General features: G+C 48.3%; 1 protein-coding gene across 1 annotated transcript in view; it reads left to right on the forward strand.

The window, feature by feature from the left end:
* LOC142582141 (neprilysin-1-like) overlaps window positions 1-15,271 on the forward strand; it is a 33,571-nt gene that overhangs the window by 15,409 nt on the left and 2,891 nt on the right. Inside the window, exons 7-10 of the mRNA XM_075691536.1 lie at window positions 146-296; window positions 4,927-5,073; window positions 12,430-14,280; window positions 14,839-15,189. Of these exons, the coding sequence (XP_075547651.1) occupies window positions 146-296; window positions 4,927-5,073; window positions 12,430-14,280; window positions 14,839-15,189 (2,500 nt within the window). The remainder of the gene's footprint in view (window positions 1-145; window positions 297-4,926; window positions 5,074-12,429; window positions 14,281-14,838; window positions 15,190-15,271) is intronic.

Consider the following 15,271-nt stretch of genomic DNA (forward strand, 5'->3'; position numbering starts at 1 on the left):
GGTCGATTACTTGATTCAGGTAATTTTTGAAAAGTGTTGAAGGCAATGCGCCTTGTAATGTACCAATTGGTCGCACGGTGATACGCCTCTGTAGCGTTCCCAAACTGTGTTGTAATTGCGTGGCCCTTTGTGACTCTCTCTCCAGGCACAGTGACGTGTCGACGCCACAGTGGGAGTCTCCAAAAGAGGCCGAGTCGGACGGAGTCGTGTCGTCCTCCAAGCCTGACAGCCCGGCCGCGTTGAGCACCAACCTGCTTCGCTCGGCGACGTCAGAAGACGAACTGGCTGGCAGGGAGGTCGGTCCACCGGGCCCGATGCCCACGAAGCAGCGTCTCCTCGAGTAGCTTGCTTTGCTATTGCGTTCGATTACGTTACGCCTTTTGAGCACAAGGAGCCCTGCAGCGAGAGGGTGCCCATTAACTGTGTTAACTGTGGTTCGCCAAATCGCCTCCGTACCAATTTATTTATTTATTTATTTATTTAAATGTACCTTACAGGCCCATTGAGACATTGTAGAAGGGGGAAGAGTACACTAAAAGATTATAATATGCAATAATTAGAATACATATACAAAAAATACAGTAAGAAACGCGCTAAGATACAGTAATGTGGTGTTAAAATTGTACAATGGACAAACCGAATGCTTCTAAACGCGAGAGGTCACGGAACAAGAGACTTTCACAAAGTGAAATATAATCAATAGAATTTCAGAGTGCGACATATCTGGCTGTAACAAAACAGTATTTAAGGGATAGTAGCACATTAATAGCGAGAAAGGCAAGAAATAACACGTTAGGTTATGTAGAGTTTGAAAAATGCGTTGTTACAAGATGCCGGAAATTTTCCTCGTCACTCTCATAAGCGATGGCTTTAGGAAGATCGTTCCAAAGGCGAATGGCTCTTGGAAGAGTGGAGCAGTTATATGAATTAGTCTTTCCGTAGTTGCGCATGGAATTGAACTGATTGTACAACCGGTGTGACCTGTAATGAGGGGTTCAAGAGGCAGCACTGGTGGTGCTGTATTATGGACATATTTATGAAATAATGGCAGCAGGGCTATTTCAGGACGATCATGCAAGGGCTGTAGTGAGAGATCGAGTTTAGTTTGTGTTATACCTTTGTTATAGCCATAACAACGAGAAATAAAACGCGCAGCCCTATTCTGAATAGATTCGAGTTTTTCGATCAAGAATTTCTGATGCGGAGACCAGACAGATGCGGCGTATTCAAGCTGAGGTTGAACTAATGTTAGATAAGCTAGTTTAGGAATTTCTTTAGTAGAATTATGCAACTTGCGTCTTGTGTACCCTAATGATTTCGAAGCATGAGCGCATATATGTATGCAATGTGCGTTGACCACGAAAGAGTCGAAGTTAGGTTCACACCAAGATATTTATATTCATTATCATGCAAAATAGTGATGTTATTTATGTGATAAAGAAACTTAGATTCAGTATGCTTGCGGCTAAAAGAGATAATTTTACATTTAGAAACGTTAAGCTTCATTAGCCAAGTGTTACATCAAAGAGAAATAAGTTCTGGATCTCTTTGGGGGATTGTAGGATCATCGGCACGCTTGGTGGAACGATAAAGAGTGCAGTCGTTTGCGAAAATGCACACGTGTGAGGAAATGTTATTCGGTAAGTCATTAATGCATATCAGAAATGGGCCCGAGAACGCTGCCTTGCGGTACACCTGAAGTGACGTGCGAAAGAGGAGAGGAAAAATTATTAACTGCTGTGAATTCCTGACGATTAGAAAGGAAAATGCGAATCCATGTTAGTGTAAGAGAATCTAATTTAAGAGCAGATAATTACAAAATCAAATGGCAATGGGCTACGAGGCCAAACGCTTTTGAAAAGTCTAGAAAAGTACAATCAGTTTGTAGACCCTCTTCCATGTTAGTTTGCAAATCAGTTGTTAATTATAGTAATTGCGTCTCACAAGAGAACTTTCTCTGAAATTCATATTGATTAGAAAAGGAAAATTTGTTGGCTTCCAGGTGACTGTAGAGATTTGATGCAATTACATGTTCTAGAATTTTGCAGCTTATAGATCTTAATGATATTGGACGGTAGCTTTCCGGTGCGTGTTTGTTACCTGACTTAAATATGGGTATTACCTTTGCTATCTTCCAGTCTGGGGGCAGCACGCCAGTCTCTAAAGATTGCCTGCACGTGTGAGACATAATTTTGCTAGATGCTATGACGGTGTTTTTCAGAATTTTAGAATTAATGCCGTCAACACCACAGGATGTGGTCAGCTTGAGGTTATTTATGAGGCATGCGACACCTTCAACTGTTATTTCAATTGGTGACATGTATTGGTAGTTCAGCTCCGATGCTTCTGGCAGATCAGGCTGATCTTCTGTGGTGAATATAGAAGAAAAATAAGTATTGAAAGTAGAAGCACAGTGATTATCTGGAATGGGAGTGTTGTTATTGTTGTGTAAAGAAATGTCAGTGTGGTCCTGATGTGGACTTGTAACGTGCCAGAACTTTCTGGGATTAGATTTTGGAAAAGATGGTAGGTCATGAGCGCAGTATTTATCTTTAGCTGAAGACAGAGCAGAACAGTAATTTCTTTAGCTTTCCTTGTACGTGTCCTAAGCTGCTTGTGCGCGCAAGCGCTTATCACTTTCGTAGTGGCGCTTCTTCCTGTTTCTCAGTAAGTGTAGGGATCTGGTGAACAATGGGTTAGATTTAACATTGGTCATCTTAATGAGGAGGACGTGCTCGTTAACCAAGGCAGACATCTTATTCCTGAAAAGTATCAAATTCTTCTCCACCGACCGACTATGAAATTAAGGTAACAGAATGCGGGAAAATAATGTATCTAATTCCGAATTCATAACGTTGAAATTGACTTTATTATAATCGCGTACTTTTTTTAGTAGCGAAACCTCTAAAAGATTAGGGTACGTTGAGAGTTACGTGCAGTAAGCAATGTTAGCTAAAACCAGTAATAGACACAATTTGATCAACTGTCTCAGGGGCTGTTGTGAGGATTAAATCTAAAATATTATTACCCCGTGTAGGCTGCGTAACAACCTGAAACAGGTTAAAATATAAGGTTAAATTGATAAGTTCTGTCGCAATATTACAGGATGAAGATAAGTTAGCCCAGTCGATCAGAGGAAAATTGGTCTCCTAGCAGATAGATGGCATCAAACGGGTGAAGCTTCGCCACTGATTCTATGTTGCTGCGCAAGTCATTTGATTGGAAGCATCTGCGTTTTGCGCGTCTGCAAAATTATTTGCGGCTGCCGCACCCGATCATTGAACTCTCGACTTGGTGCTTAAATGCAGAAGGGATACGACCACCGTAGTCCTCATTTGTGTTGGTTAAACGAATGTAAGCCGACAAAAAGATGTTGTCGGTGAGTGGGTTTAGGAAGGAGCAAAGTTGAGATTTACGCGTATAAGCATCGTCGCTTAGGAACAGGAAGAAGGTATCGAGAATACTTGTGCTGTCCTCTGATATGGCATCCACAGGCCTCGATTGTGTCGCTACCTTTTATGCGAACAACCAGTGCTATAATGGCGCATTCTTGAAGAGAGCTAAAATAGTGAATGTAATACTCAATTAAAAAATACTCGTTTGTCATTGTGTTCAGGAGTGCGTAACCAGTAGGCTACTATGAAGCGGCTGCCTGAACAAAAGTGGCCAATGAATGTTTGTCCTTCATGTCCTCGCAGCTAAAGTTGCATCGTAAAAACTGGCATTAGATGCCTTGGCGAGGAATTAAGCATTTCAGGCAGGTGCCACTAATTTCAATGCATTTTTTTACATTCTTTGCGAATGTTTTCCATGTGGCGTTAGTGAGCATTCTTTTTTTTAGATCACTTGATGACTTATGACAATGTTTTATGCTGCAGATAAAGCTTATCTTCCGAATCGATGAAATAGGTAAAATGTTTGCCGCAATCGCAGAAATAACAAAGTCAGCCTCTTCCTTCGGCACTTTAAGCCACTGCTACAAAAATAAAACGGAGCGGGGATGTATACTTAACATGCGTACGAGCAAATTAAGTGGTTTGGAGAAGTGCATGGTTCCAGTATTCAAACACTTCAGCGGTATATAAGGTAATTTAATGACCCAAGCGTAACATGAAATCAAAAATCGCTCTATTATAATAAGTCTCAGAAATAAAATTTCCTCTAGCTCCGTTAAATCTACGGGACATAATGATGCAGCGCGGGCTGCATTCTGCTGCGTTGGATCCCGCAGCTGCTAAGGGCATCGTAAAATATTTTATTGCGCAAAACGTACACGTCTATAACTCGTGCTATAACATAAGAGCGCAACAAAAATGCTTGTGCGTTGCACAAGCTATGTTTTTAATTATTTTATATCCATTATTCCTGTGCACACACGCACGCACACGAGAAATACAGGTCTACAAGAAATTTAATGAACAATTGTTATTATGTAACAGAGAAAGGCGGGCTAGTTAGTGGTCGATATCTTAATGCATGCTGTAACCGCGCAAACGACAACGGACGAAGAAGTTCGTTAGTTGTCTAGTGTGTTTCCTTCTTCGTCCGCTGTCGTTCGCGCGGTTACAATATGCATTCAAATTGTTATTACGTTGTATGGCTTGAAATTTGAAAACTTCGAAACATCGTAATCCTTCATAGCCGTTCCCAGACGTCATTTGCGATGCACATTAAATGGTGTACGTTCTTGTGTGTTCGTTTAGCGATTCACCAGATTCTTATTAATCATCAGAATTTTTTTCTCGGTAAACAAATAAATCAAAAACAAGCATCTATTGTGGGAATGGAGTTTGTACCTTATTCTTGGGGGGGGGGGGGCAGAGCATGTCGTTGATTGCTGTGTTCTTCCGTATTTTTTCCTGTCTCGTCTAAAGTTTCGATAAGGAAAGAACGGGGTAAATTAGTAGCCTTGCAACAATCACGCAGAGTGAGCTTGCCGACGAAGACAAATTTGGGAGTGCCAACTTCGATGCTGAGGAGGAAGAGGAAACAGAGGAGGTAAAGCACGAGGACAAGGAAGAGGAAAAAGAGGCGGAGGAGCAGGAAGGCGGAGGATCCCACGGTGACGAGGAGGTAAGAGTCTGCATGTGCAGTTACAGGGCCCTTAAATGCCGACTGTAAAAAAAGATACAATTCGGCTAAATTGGTTATGACTCAGCAGCATACAGGGTGCCCCAGCTAACATAGACCGATCATTGACAAAAAGCTCGATCGTTTTATGCGAACAAAGTCATGCGGATATTTTTTACAGTTCAACAGAAAATCCCCCAATGATTTTGATGACATTCAAATACATTAATGATTTATCTAACTCGTTAATTTCTGTTCTAATTGACAAGGTGTCAATTATGAAGTTGTAGGCAGTCATAGAAAACATTAACCTGTAATGTTTTCAGCAAGATGCGATTCGAGTGCTTTATTTTTCCAAGTGAAAAAGGAAGCCAGCGAAACTAAAAATGCAACGTGATTACGCAACCACACGCACAACCCGCGCCAGAAAGCAGCGCCCTCAAGCAGGGTCGGCGAGATACATGACGAAAAAATACAAATAAATAAATAAATAAATCATTGAACTTGCCCAGAAACAGTACTGAAGACTGAGGGCTGGCATACGAGTACAGTAGAAAAGAAAACAATTTCGCAAGAGAATGCAAGCAGACAAGAAAAGACACAAGAGCTAAACAAAATTGTCAGTTTCACCCGAAGGCGAAGCATTGAAAGCGGCAGCATGGTTTCGCGTTGCGCAGGAGGCGCGTTTCGGGAGGCTGGCTGGAGGAGCGTGCCAGTAGCGTTGCAGGTGTCGCCCCTCGATGTCGCACGAGGCGGTATTGACGCGAGATTAACGGAAACAACACAGACGCTGCTCGGCGCCGTCGGCGCTCTGCGCATTCCAGTTTGACCTTGGCTGAGCCTGAAGGTCAGATTTACGGAATCAGGCGTTTTCGGGGTTTGTACCCGGAGTAGTAGATGTACCGCTCTAAATGTGTGAATAACTGGGCATAATACGAGAGAACAAGCACATTAAATATGAAATGACGGGTACCAAAATAACAGTTCACGAGCAACAAAACGCAAGGTAAGTTCACTAGAAAAGGAAGAGAAGAGCTCTTAAACAATTTGGGAAACAAACTACAATACAAAAATGGAAAGCTCGGGAAAAAACAATGACAGTGACTTATGAAAAATATTGAGATAAAAAAATAACCGTTAGAAAGAGTTCGTATTCTGTGAACAGTTGAATGTTGGTCTACGCCAGGGCAGGAACATGGAAAGGTCTCTGGATACCTGCCTGCTTACCTTTGATCGTTAGAATTATTAAATAATAATAATAATAATAATAATAATAATAATAATAATAATAATATCCCGCAAACTCGAGAATACGAGTGCACTTTGCCCCGAGCACACATGTTTTCCGGGCTACACGCACCTTTGTTCGCGATAATTCGCCTTTATGCGCAGCACACGAGCAGCAACAAGCTTGCATCAGAAAGTGACAAGCAACACAATGTATTTAGGTCACTTTAGTTTTCAGCGATTTTGCTGTCGCCGATCCCGCCTATACTTAAGGAATGCTAAGCCTCCTCAGCCCAAAAACAATCTGGCTACTTCGCGCTTCCACAGGAGGGCGGTGCAACTAAACATTTTTTCAGCGCGCATGTTTCGCAATCTCTCGCCGCCCCATCTTCCAAGGCTCTTAACGCATGTTTGAGAAGAAAATTTTATTTCTCGCAAAAATTTATACAGCATTCATAAAATTGTGGAAGGTGTTCAGATTCATAAACATTACGAAAAATTCGGGAGAGTTGGCAGGTATGTTCAATTGAGGTGTTCGACGCAGGCAAGGACTCTATGAAGAAATTCGAAAAGAAACAGAAAGTGATGCCAGTGACGATAATTCAACAGTGCTATAACAAGATCCAGTGCCGATGTTGGGAAAGCGACGATGGTATGTGCTTAGAAACTTTTGTTGGGGCCGGTTCTGTGAAGTCTTCGTTAGAGTTAGAAGTTCCATTCAGGACACCGATGCGTATTCAATTTGAAGAAAGGTTGTTTGTACAAGGTGTTGGAGCATTTAAATATCTTGATAGTGTGGTAGGCTTCTGCATTTGTTCAATATTTTCGGATATTCGATCGAATACTATGCTATTCGATATTCGCTTCAGCTCAATTTTCAGTATTCGGAGGTTTCGAAGTATTCAAAACAAACGAATATATTCGTATTTCCGCGTATAAGCCGTACCATCAATTACAACACACGGGGAAATAATTGGACACAACACGCAAATCATTGTAGATATAGCCTTCATTCGTGTATGCATGAGTCGTCCACGCCGTATCTTCGACCATCGGCTCTGTTCCCCACCTCTTCGGCGACACTAATGACGGAGAACTTTTTTTCTAAAGGTGGTTTCACGGCAGAGTGTCTCACTCTGCTGTGAAAGCACATCTCGACGCAAAATTCGCGTTGCCGTGAAGCCACACCAAGCGCGCGATGCCGCCCGAGCTCTAACAACGCGCTCTCGCCACGTACTGTTAGATACGGACCCTTTTCCTGGCATCCTTCGAGTTCACCAGACCACATCGAATCGCCATCGCACCGAATTAAGGTGCGCAGAAGCGCGTCTAACACGTTCCCGGACCCGTCGGACAAGTGGGCGGCCCCAACCCGAGGCATCGCACGTCCAGACAAGTTGGCGGCCCCCACCTCGTGCGCCGCACGTGGAGCTATTGTCCCACTGCTTGACTCTTCCCAAAAGTGCAACGGGAGCCTGGCATGGTTCCAGGCAACCTGGGTCCCGAGCGAAGTTGTTTTGCAGCTCTGAAAGGTCGCTCGAAAGCAACCCCCATCCGCCGATTGTGACGGCACTTGCACGGACGCCTACCATTGGAGGAAAATGACTACACCTGAGCGGGCTCGGCGATTGGCCAAGAATGACGTGACCCTGAGACACCGAAGGGGTTAAAAGGAAGAGACAGGGAGCATAGGGAGGCATTCCTTCATTCATTCATCTCTTTCGGGCTTCTTGCCACGGGCCGCAGCGTCCGATTTGCTGCCTGCCATCAATGACTGGTAATTACTTCATCTTATTACTGTAAATAATGTAAATAAACCTCCAGTTTTCATCTAAAAGTCCTCCTCAACGTCGGCCAACCCCCGCACTCAACGGCAAGATCCAATAACTGGTGGACAGCGGTGGGATTGTCCTCCAGACCCAATAGTACGGGCTCACCGTCGCCTTGGATACCTCTATGACTCTTGGCAGTCTCCGGCATGCTGTTTGCTCTAGATAGCACCTCAGACCTTGCGTGCTTACTATCGCCTTTATAGCTTCGCCCGTCGAGTGAAGCCGTAATTAATAAAGAATTGCACATTTATGGACTTGAATTTGTGAACGTGCGACAAAACTGCCCACTGATTCTTAAAATACACGTTTCACTTTCGTGTTATGACCAATTCCTTTGAAAGAAAGATGAGCCAAGGGGGCGTAAACTTCAAACAACCAAATTTAGAAATATCGCATGCTCCGGCGTCACAGCAGGCTTGTAGAATGATTTGAAAGCAGTGACGCTGCTTTACCATGCCAAAGATATACCACTGGATCACCTTCCTTTCTCCTGAGACTTCCTGTGCAGGAGGAAGAGACTCACGAAGAGGAGGAGGAAGCTGGGAAAATAATAAGAAGCGGAACAAGAAGGAAGGCGAAGTCGCTGACGTTGTCTCCGTTCCCGTAGCTGTACGCTTTTGCGATCCGCAGGAGATTTATAATTCCGTGTGGCACCCGATAATAATGTAGCGCCACAGCGCACGCCCAGAGCTGTCATCAAAATGCATAGTCTGCATACTGTGGCCTCCAGTTATTACTTTGTGTGCAGTGCAAATATCCATTTTTGGCCATTCATTCATTCATTCATTCATTCATTCATTCATTCATTCATTCATTCATTCATTCATTCATTCATTCGGTCGGTCGGTCGGTCGGTCGGTCGGTCGGTCGGTCGGTCGGTCGGTCGGTCGGTCGGTCGGTCGGTCGGTCGGTCGGTCGGTCGGTCGGTCGGTCGGTCGGTCGGTCGGTCGGTCGGTCGGTCGGTCGGTCGGTCGGTCGGTCGGTCGGTCGGTCGGTCGGTCGGTCGGTCGGTCGGTCGGTCGGTCGGTCGGTCGGTCGGTCGGTCGGTCGGTCGGTCGGTCGGTCGGTCGGTCGGTCGGTCGGTCGGTCGGTCGGTCGGTCGGTCGGTCGGTCGGTCGGTCGGTCGGTCGGTCGGTCGGTCGGTCGGTCGGTCGGTCGGTCGGTCGGTCGGTCGGTCGGTCGGTCGGTCGGTCGGTCGGTCGGTCGGTCGGTCGGTCGGTCGGTCGGTCGGTCGGTCGGTCGGTCGGTCGGTCGGTCGGTCGGTCGGTCGGTCGGTCGGTCGGTCGGTCGGTCGGTCGGTCGGTCGGTCGGTCGGTCGGTCGGTCGGTCGGTCGGTCGGTCGGTCGGTCGGTCGGTCGGTCGGTCGGTCGGTCGGTCGGTCGGTCGGTCGGTCGGTCGGTCGGTCGGTCGGTCGGTCGGTCGGTCGGTCGGTCGGTCGGTCGGTCGGTCGGTCGGTCGGTCGGTCGGTCGGTCGGTCGGTCGGTCGGTCGGTCGGTCGGTCGGTCGGTCGGTCGGTCGGTCGGTCGGTCGGTCGGTCGGTCGGTCGGTCGGTCGGTCGGTCGGTCGGTCGGTCGGTCGGTCGGTCGGTCGGTCGGTCGGTCGGTCGGTCGGTCGGTCGGTCGGTCGGTCGGTCGGTCGGTCGGTCGGTCGGTCGGTCGGTCGGTCGGTCGGTCGGTCGGTCGGTCGGTCGGTCGGTCGGTCGGTCGGTCGGTCGGTCGGTCGGTCGGTCGGTCGGTCGGTCGGTCGGTCGGTCGGTCGGTCGGTCGGTCGGTCGGTCGGTCGGTCGGTCGGTCGGTCGGTCGGTCGGTCGGTCGGTCGGTCGGTCGGTCGGTCGGTCGGTCGGTCGGTCGGTCGGTCGGTCGGTCGGTCGGTCGGTCGGTCGGTCGGTCGGTCGGTCGGTCGGTCGGTCGGTCGGTCGGTCGGTCGGTCGGTCGGTCGGTCGGTCGGTCGGTCGGTCGGTCGGTCGGTCGGTCGGTCGGTCGGTCGGTCGGTCGGTCGGTCGGTCGGTCGGTCGGTCGGTCGGTCGGTCGGTCGGTCGGTCGGTCGGTCGGTCGGTCGGTCGGTCGGTCGGTCGGTCGGTCGGTCGGTCGGTCGGTCGGCCGGCCGGCCGGCCGGCCGGCCGGTCGGCCGGTCGGCCGGTCGGCCGGTCGGCCGGTCGGTCGGTCGGTCGGTCTAGCCTATATCTTCCTCTGAACATTTGTATGTTTTCAATCACTTTGGATCGGTAATTCAGCTCTGTCAGAAACTCAATACTTTTTAAGATCTTGCATATAACAGTAAGATGCTCACTTTGTACAGTGGCCATATGAAGATGAGACACTGCTCTCACATATAAGATTATTGCAGAAATAGTAGGTTTGCTGCTTCAGCGAATCTCTTGGAACACTAGTGATGTTGTTGCTTTTCTCAAACTGAAGCACATCTCATCCAGTTGTACCTACATCTCTTGTCCCACTGTTGTTGACGCTACAGGCGTCAACATCATAGATTCAGAATTCAGAATCAGTTTTATTTTCCTCAAGGAAAGGAAAAATGGACCCCAAATAAAAAGCTGCTCATTGAGCAGCTTGACGAGGCCTGAGGCCCTACAGGCAGTGGCAACAGCGGCAATACAGCAGTGTATGTCGTACACCCATACTAGAAGAGAAAAAGAAAGCAACTCGACAAACAGAAAACTAAAAAAAGGAATTCTAGAATTCTAGAAGAATTCTAGTATCATAGTATTCTAGTTCGCTTGTACTATCGACGCACAGGCTGGCGCGGGGCGAATACGGCGTTTTTTCAACGTACAGCTGGAGACTGGAATGATCTGCCTGAAGAAGCGGCGGACCACTCTGGTGCGACTGCCTTCAGGACTGCCATCGAACACGTTTTTCTTTGAAGCAGCTCACCCCTCATGTAAAACCCCTCCCCAGGGGCCCATCTGAGGAATAAATAAATAAATAAATAAATCGTCCATTTAATGGAATGCGCTGCATTCAATAGGTACACTTAAGATCCCCGTGCTTAAACCTCGACCCCTACACCAGCTAGTGGCACCGTGGTAATGCAGAAAGTTAATAGTATCTACTGCACCCATTTTCAGCCGGCGATTGTACCCTTGATATGAACACTACTCTAAAGTTTAAGATCAAGAAGAAAAAACTGACATCTTTCGTTTCTTACAAAGAACTAGCCGTGAAGCGAATCGAAATTACGCGCGAATTTCGCAGATAAAGGCTGCTTTCTTAATTATCCTGAAAATACCAGTGTATATACTGGATCATGAAGTCATTCACACTATTAAGAGCTTACGACCAAATCTGCGTGAGCGATATTACTCCGACGACAAAAAATACGGACAACAAATGTTATCGTGAGCCCATTTGGCGGAAACAGTGGTTCTTCGCAGCTAACTCGCGCCTGTTTCTAAAGTCTTACGTGTCCCCCTATACTAGGGGCAGCATAGAATAATATGACGAACATGCACGTCTAACGGGAACCACGACCTATCATTTCGTTCCTTTTACTGCTGCTGTAGTTGTTTTATCATTAATCCCTTCTTCATTGATGTTCCTTCTACAAAGAATTCAGTAAACTAGCGACAGCCATGCAAACTTCTTCGAATCTGCAGCTGCTTTTCAATCATATTCACTAATGGCAGCACTATGCTCTAATCAGTCTTGTCAGAGATGTTATCTTCTTTGCAGACATCTTCTGGTTTCGTTTTACTTTACTCATTATTTGGCTCAGCTAAAATGTTTACCTCTTGTCTCCAAGTTTGAACGAAACAACGAAATTGTATTCTCTTCAACTTCGCGGCGCTGCGGTTAGGCTTCTGCCCCTCTGCTGGGATGTAAGACCCACCGTCGCTGGTTTGATTGCCAGCTCTTACTACACGTCCCTAATGTTCTGCTGAAATGTTTCAGTGTCGTATGTACTACGTAGTTCAGGCACTATAGCGAAAACTGCCGCGGGCTCATCCTTCCATGATGTCGCTGCCGTCCTTCCGTGCGGAGCCGTAGACTTGTGTGATTTATCCGAAGCACTTTGGTAGCCGTGCGTGAAACGCTGTAGACTCATAGACGATGTAGAAAGTGTTTCTATGTTCAAGCATTTACTCATTTTGGTCATTGCATCAGACTGAAGTTATGACTTGCGTGGTGCACGAACATAAATGAAATCAGACCTTTCGATGAAATTGACACAATTGTACTCTGCGCATTTAATTTCACTGTAGCATTATAGCCACTTTGCTAGAGCTTCGCTTCACATAGATTGGCAATGTGATTTGAACCTGCATTCACTTTCTTTTTTTCAGGTCCCCAAATTTTCAGGAAAAAAACCTGCAGAGGAAAATGAAAGTGTAGACAATACCGGCAGCGAGGCTTCTATAGAACACGCTGAGCAGGAGCGAAACCCAGAGACGGTAGTTTCACCACCGAAAAATGAGCCTTCGCCATCAAAGTTGGAACCCGAGACCATGGTGGCTGCCTCAGCTGTTTCGTTGGCGCCCCCCGCCGAGCTCACTAAAGAGCTGGAAGAAGCAGCCGATAAAGCTAGTGAAGAGATGGACAAGGACTTACGTGACCTAGAGTTGACCAGCGTGCAACTCTATCCTGAGAGCAGGCTGGTCATTCTGCTGGCGATACTCTGCCTAATCTGGATCATATTCCTGGTGCTTTCCGCAGCGGTCAAGCACGGCCGGCTTCCTCCGACGTGCGACGAGTCCACGATACACACTGTTGCTCCAACAACGCGAGATCAGTGGCCTCCTGTGTGGCCTCCTATAACGTACAGCACGCAAAAGCCAAAGCAACCCCTGACCAATTCCACCGCAACCACGCAAGAACCGCTGCGAGGGAACTTCATATGCTCGAGCGATTACTGCCGAAGAGAAGGCAACTACTTGCGCGCTTTGACCTCTCGGTCCACGAAGGAACCGTGCGAAAACTTTTACGAGCACGTTTGTGGTACCTGGAAGAAGTCGGCCTCCCGGATGATTCAAAAGTTTGCAGGAGCAGCAGTCTCCACCGACACTCTGCTGCAAGCGTCAATGGAAGCTCAGTTGTTGGCCTACATAAAGGACAGGACGCACGCAGATGTCACTCCTGCCCGAGCACTGTACGATATGTGCATGAACAGGGGCTCTGCGAACGCTGCGCTCTTGGACACGAAGCAGCTGCTTCACCAGTGGGGTTCGGACTGGCCACAAAAGGAGAGCGCTAACAGCTCTACAAAGGAAGTATGGCGCTTCGCTGCCAAGCTGATGCGGGTGCTGGGTGTGCCGTCGCTGGTGGGCATCGAGATCGGCCTCGACCCGTGGAACCTCGAAGAGAACATCATTGAGGTGGGCCCACCGAGAACAGTGTTTTTCTCCAAGGACGTCTCGGAGCCGCGAGTCATGACGCTCTTCGGCGACGCGACGCGCGCCGCTGCAAAGGCGCTGAACCCGAACGACGCAGACGCCGCCGACGCGGCAGCCAAGGACGTCAGCATCGCCTTAGCCAGTATCTCGCTTCGCCAACTCGACGACCTGGGAACGTCGCCCTTGGACTTCCAGGTGGATAAGTTAAGTTCCCTGGGGAAAGGCGTGCAGTACTTTCTGCGCACCGTCGTCGACAACGTCGCAACGCTCGATTCTCGCACCCGGCTTCTGGTGCACCGAAGCCCGCTGTTCCGTCGAGAGCTGGACGAAACCGTGAACAGATTGCCTCCTCGCGCCATGCTCAACTACCTGGGCCTACTGGCTCTCGTGGCGCTGTCCCCATTTCTGCCTGAGCGGTTGAGTTCTCTCCGCGTACTACACTCGGTTCACACGCTTGGACGTGCTGAGAACGGGAGCAACGAGCTCCTGTGCCTGCGCGCGGTGAGCCAGGCTTATCCAGCCTGCTTGGCAGCGGCGTCGCATACGCTGTACAAGAACACACACCGGTCGCTGTGGCTGTCGCAGCTCGAGTCCCTATTCGTGGGATACGTGCGCAACGTCGTGTGGATGGACAATCTGACGTCCCTGTTCGTGCGCTATAAGATGCAGCACCATCGCTTGGCGCGTTTTTTCCCCGTCTGGCCTTTGGGTGACTGCAATGCCACGACTGGAGCAGCTTCTTCCAAGACCATCGGCGCTTTCGTGGGCGCCGTCAGTCTCCGTCAAACACAGGAGCTTCAACAGGTACATGTGTTTTGCTTACTTGATCCAGGGCTTATTTTAGAGGTCCTGGGCGTCGTAACACTATAGTCAACGCTAAGAAGTGGTGAGACAAAAATTCGAATGACGAGTTTTCAATATTTCGCTTTCTCTATACGAGATGATGACAGTTCTTGGTGACCTTTACGAAGACTTAGTCTTGCTTCACCATTCACCGAATGCTGTTATTATAAAATCTGAATAAAACTTGCTAGGTATTCAATCCGTGCTAGCTATTCATAAACCATTTCGATAAAGGCATGCACTGGCTTCATCACTAAAAGCATCTGCGTACGACAGCATGCAAGCAATGGAGCCAAATTACCAGGAGTGACATATTCATGTTACAGCCGGGCTGTCGGATGTGCAGTGCTTCATTAAAGTTTATAAAATTACCAGAAAACGATTTATTTTTAGTATTCGACCTTCATCAAGATGACGCTGGTAATCATGCTCGGGACCTCGCCTTCATTATGCAACCGATGCAGTAGCGTGGACTAGTGGCGCATAAATTTGTTTTGCGTTCTTTCTCTGCTCCCGCAGCTCGCACAGTCTCCGCTGCAGCCGAGCACTGGCTCCCCGTTGTCCGTGTGGCCTCGGTACCGGCTGTGCCTGCGGTTATTTCAGATCCCCGTAGGGCTGGTCAACGATTCGGTGCCGGCCAATGGCACCTTCTTCGCGCTGCACCTGTCGCGCGTGGCGGTGCGGTTGTACGCAGCGCTGGCGCAGCTGCTCTACGAAGGCACCGTGTACGAACGCGAGATCCCGCTCTATTTCACCGAGGAGGCGGAGCGCACGCTCGAGGACCTGTTCGACTGCTTGTTGGGCGGCGCGCGGCACGCATTCCCGCACGGCCTCCGTGCAGAGCGGGTGCGCAACGCTCTGCTGGAACAGGTGCGCACGCGCCGTGTCTTGCGGCAAAGCAGAGCTACTTTAGGGTCCCAAACTTTTGTACAGCGTGTCTCACGTAACTTGA

This window comes from Dermacentor variabilis, chromosome 5 (genome assembly GCF_050947875.1).
Source record: "Dermacentor variabilis isolate Ectoservices chromosome 5, ASM5094787v1, whole genome shotgun sequence".
Taxonomy (NCBI): domain Eukaryota; kingdom Metazoa; phylum Arthropoda; class Arachnida; order Ixodida; family Ixodidae; genus Dermacentor; species Dermacentor variabilis.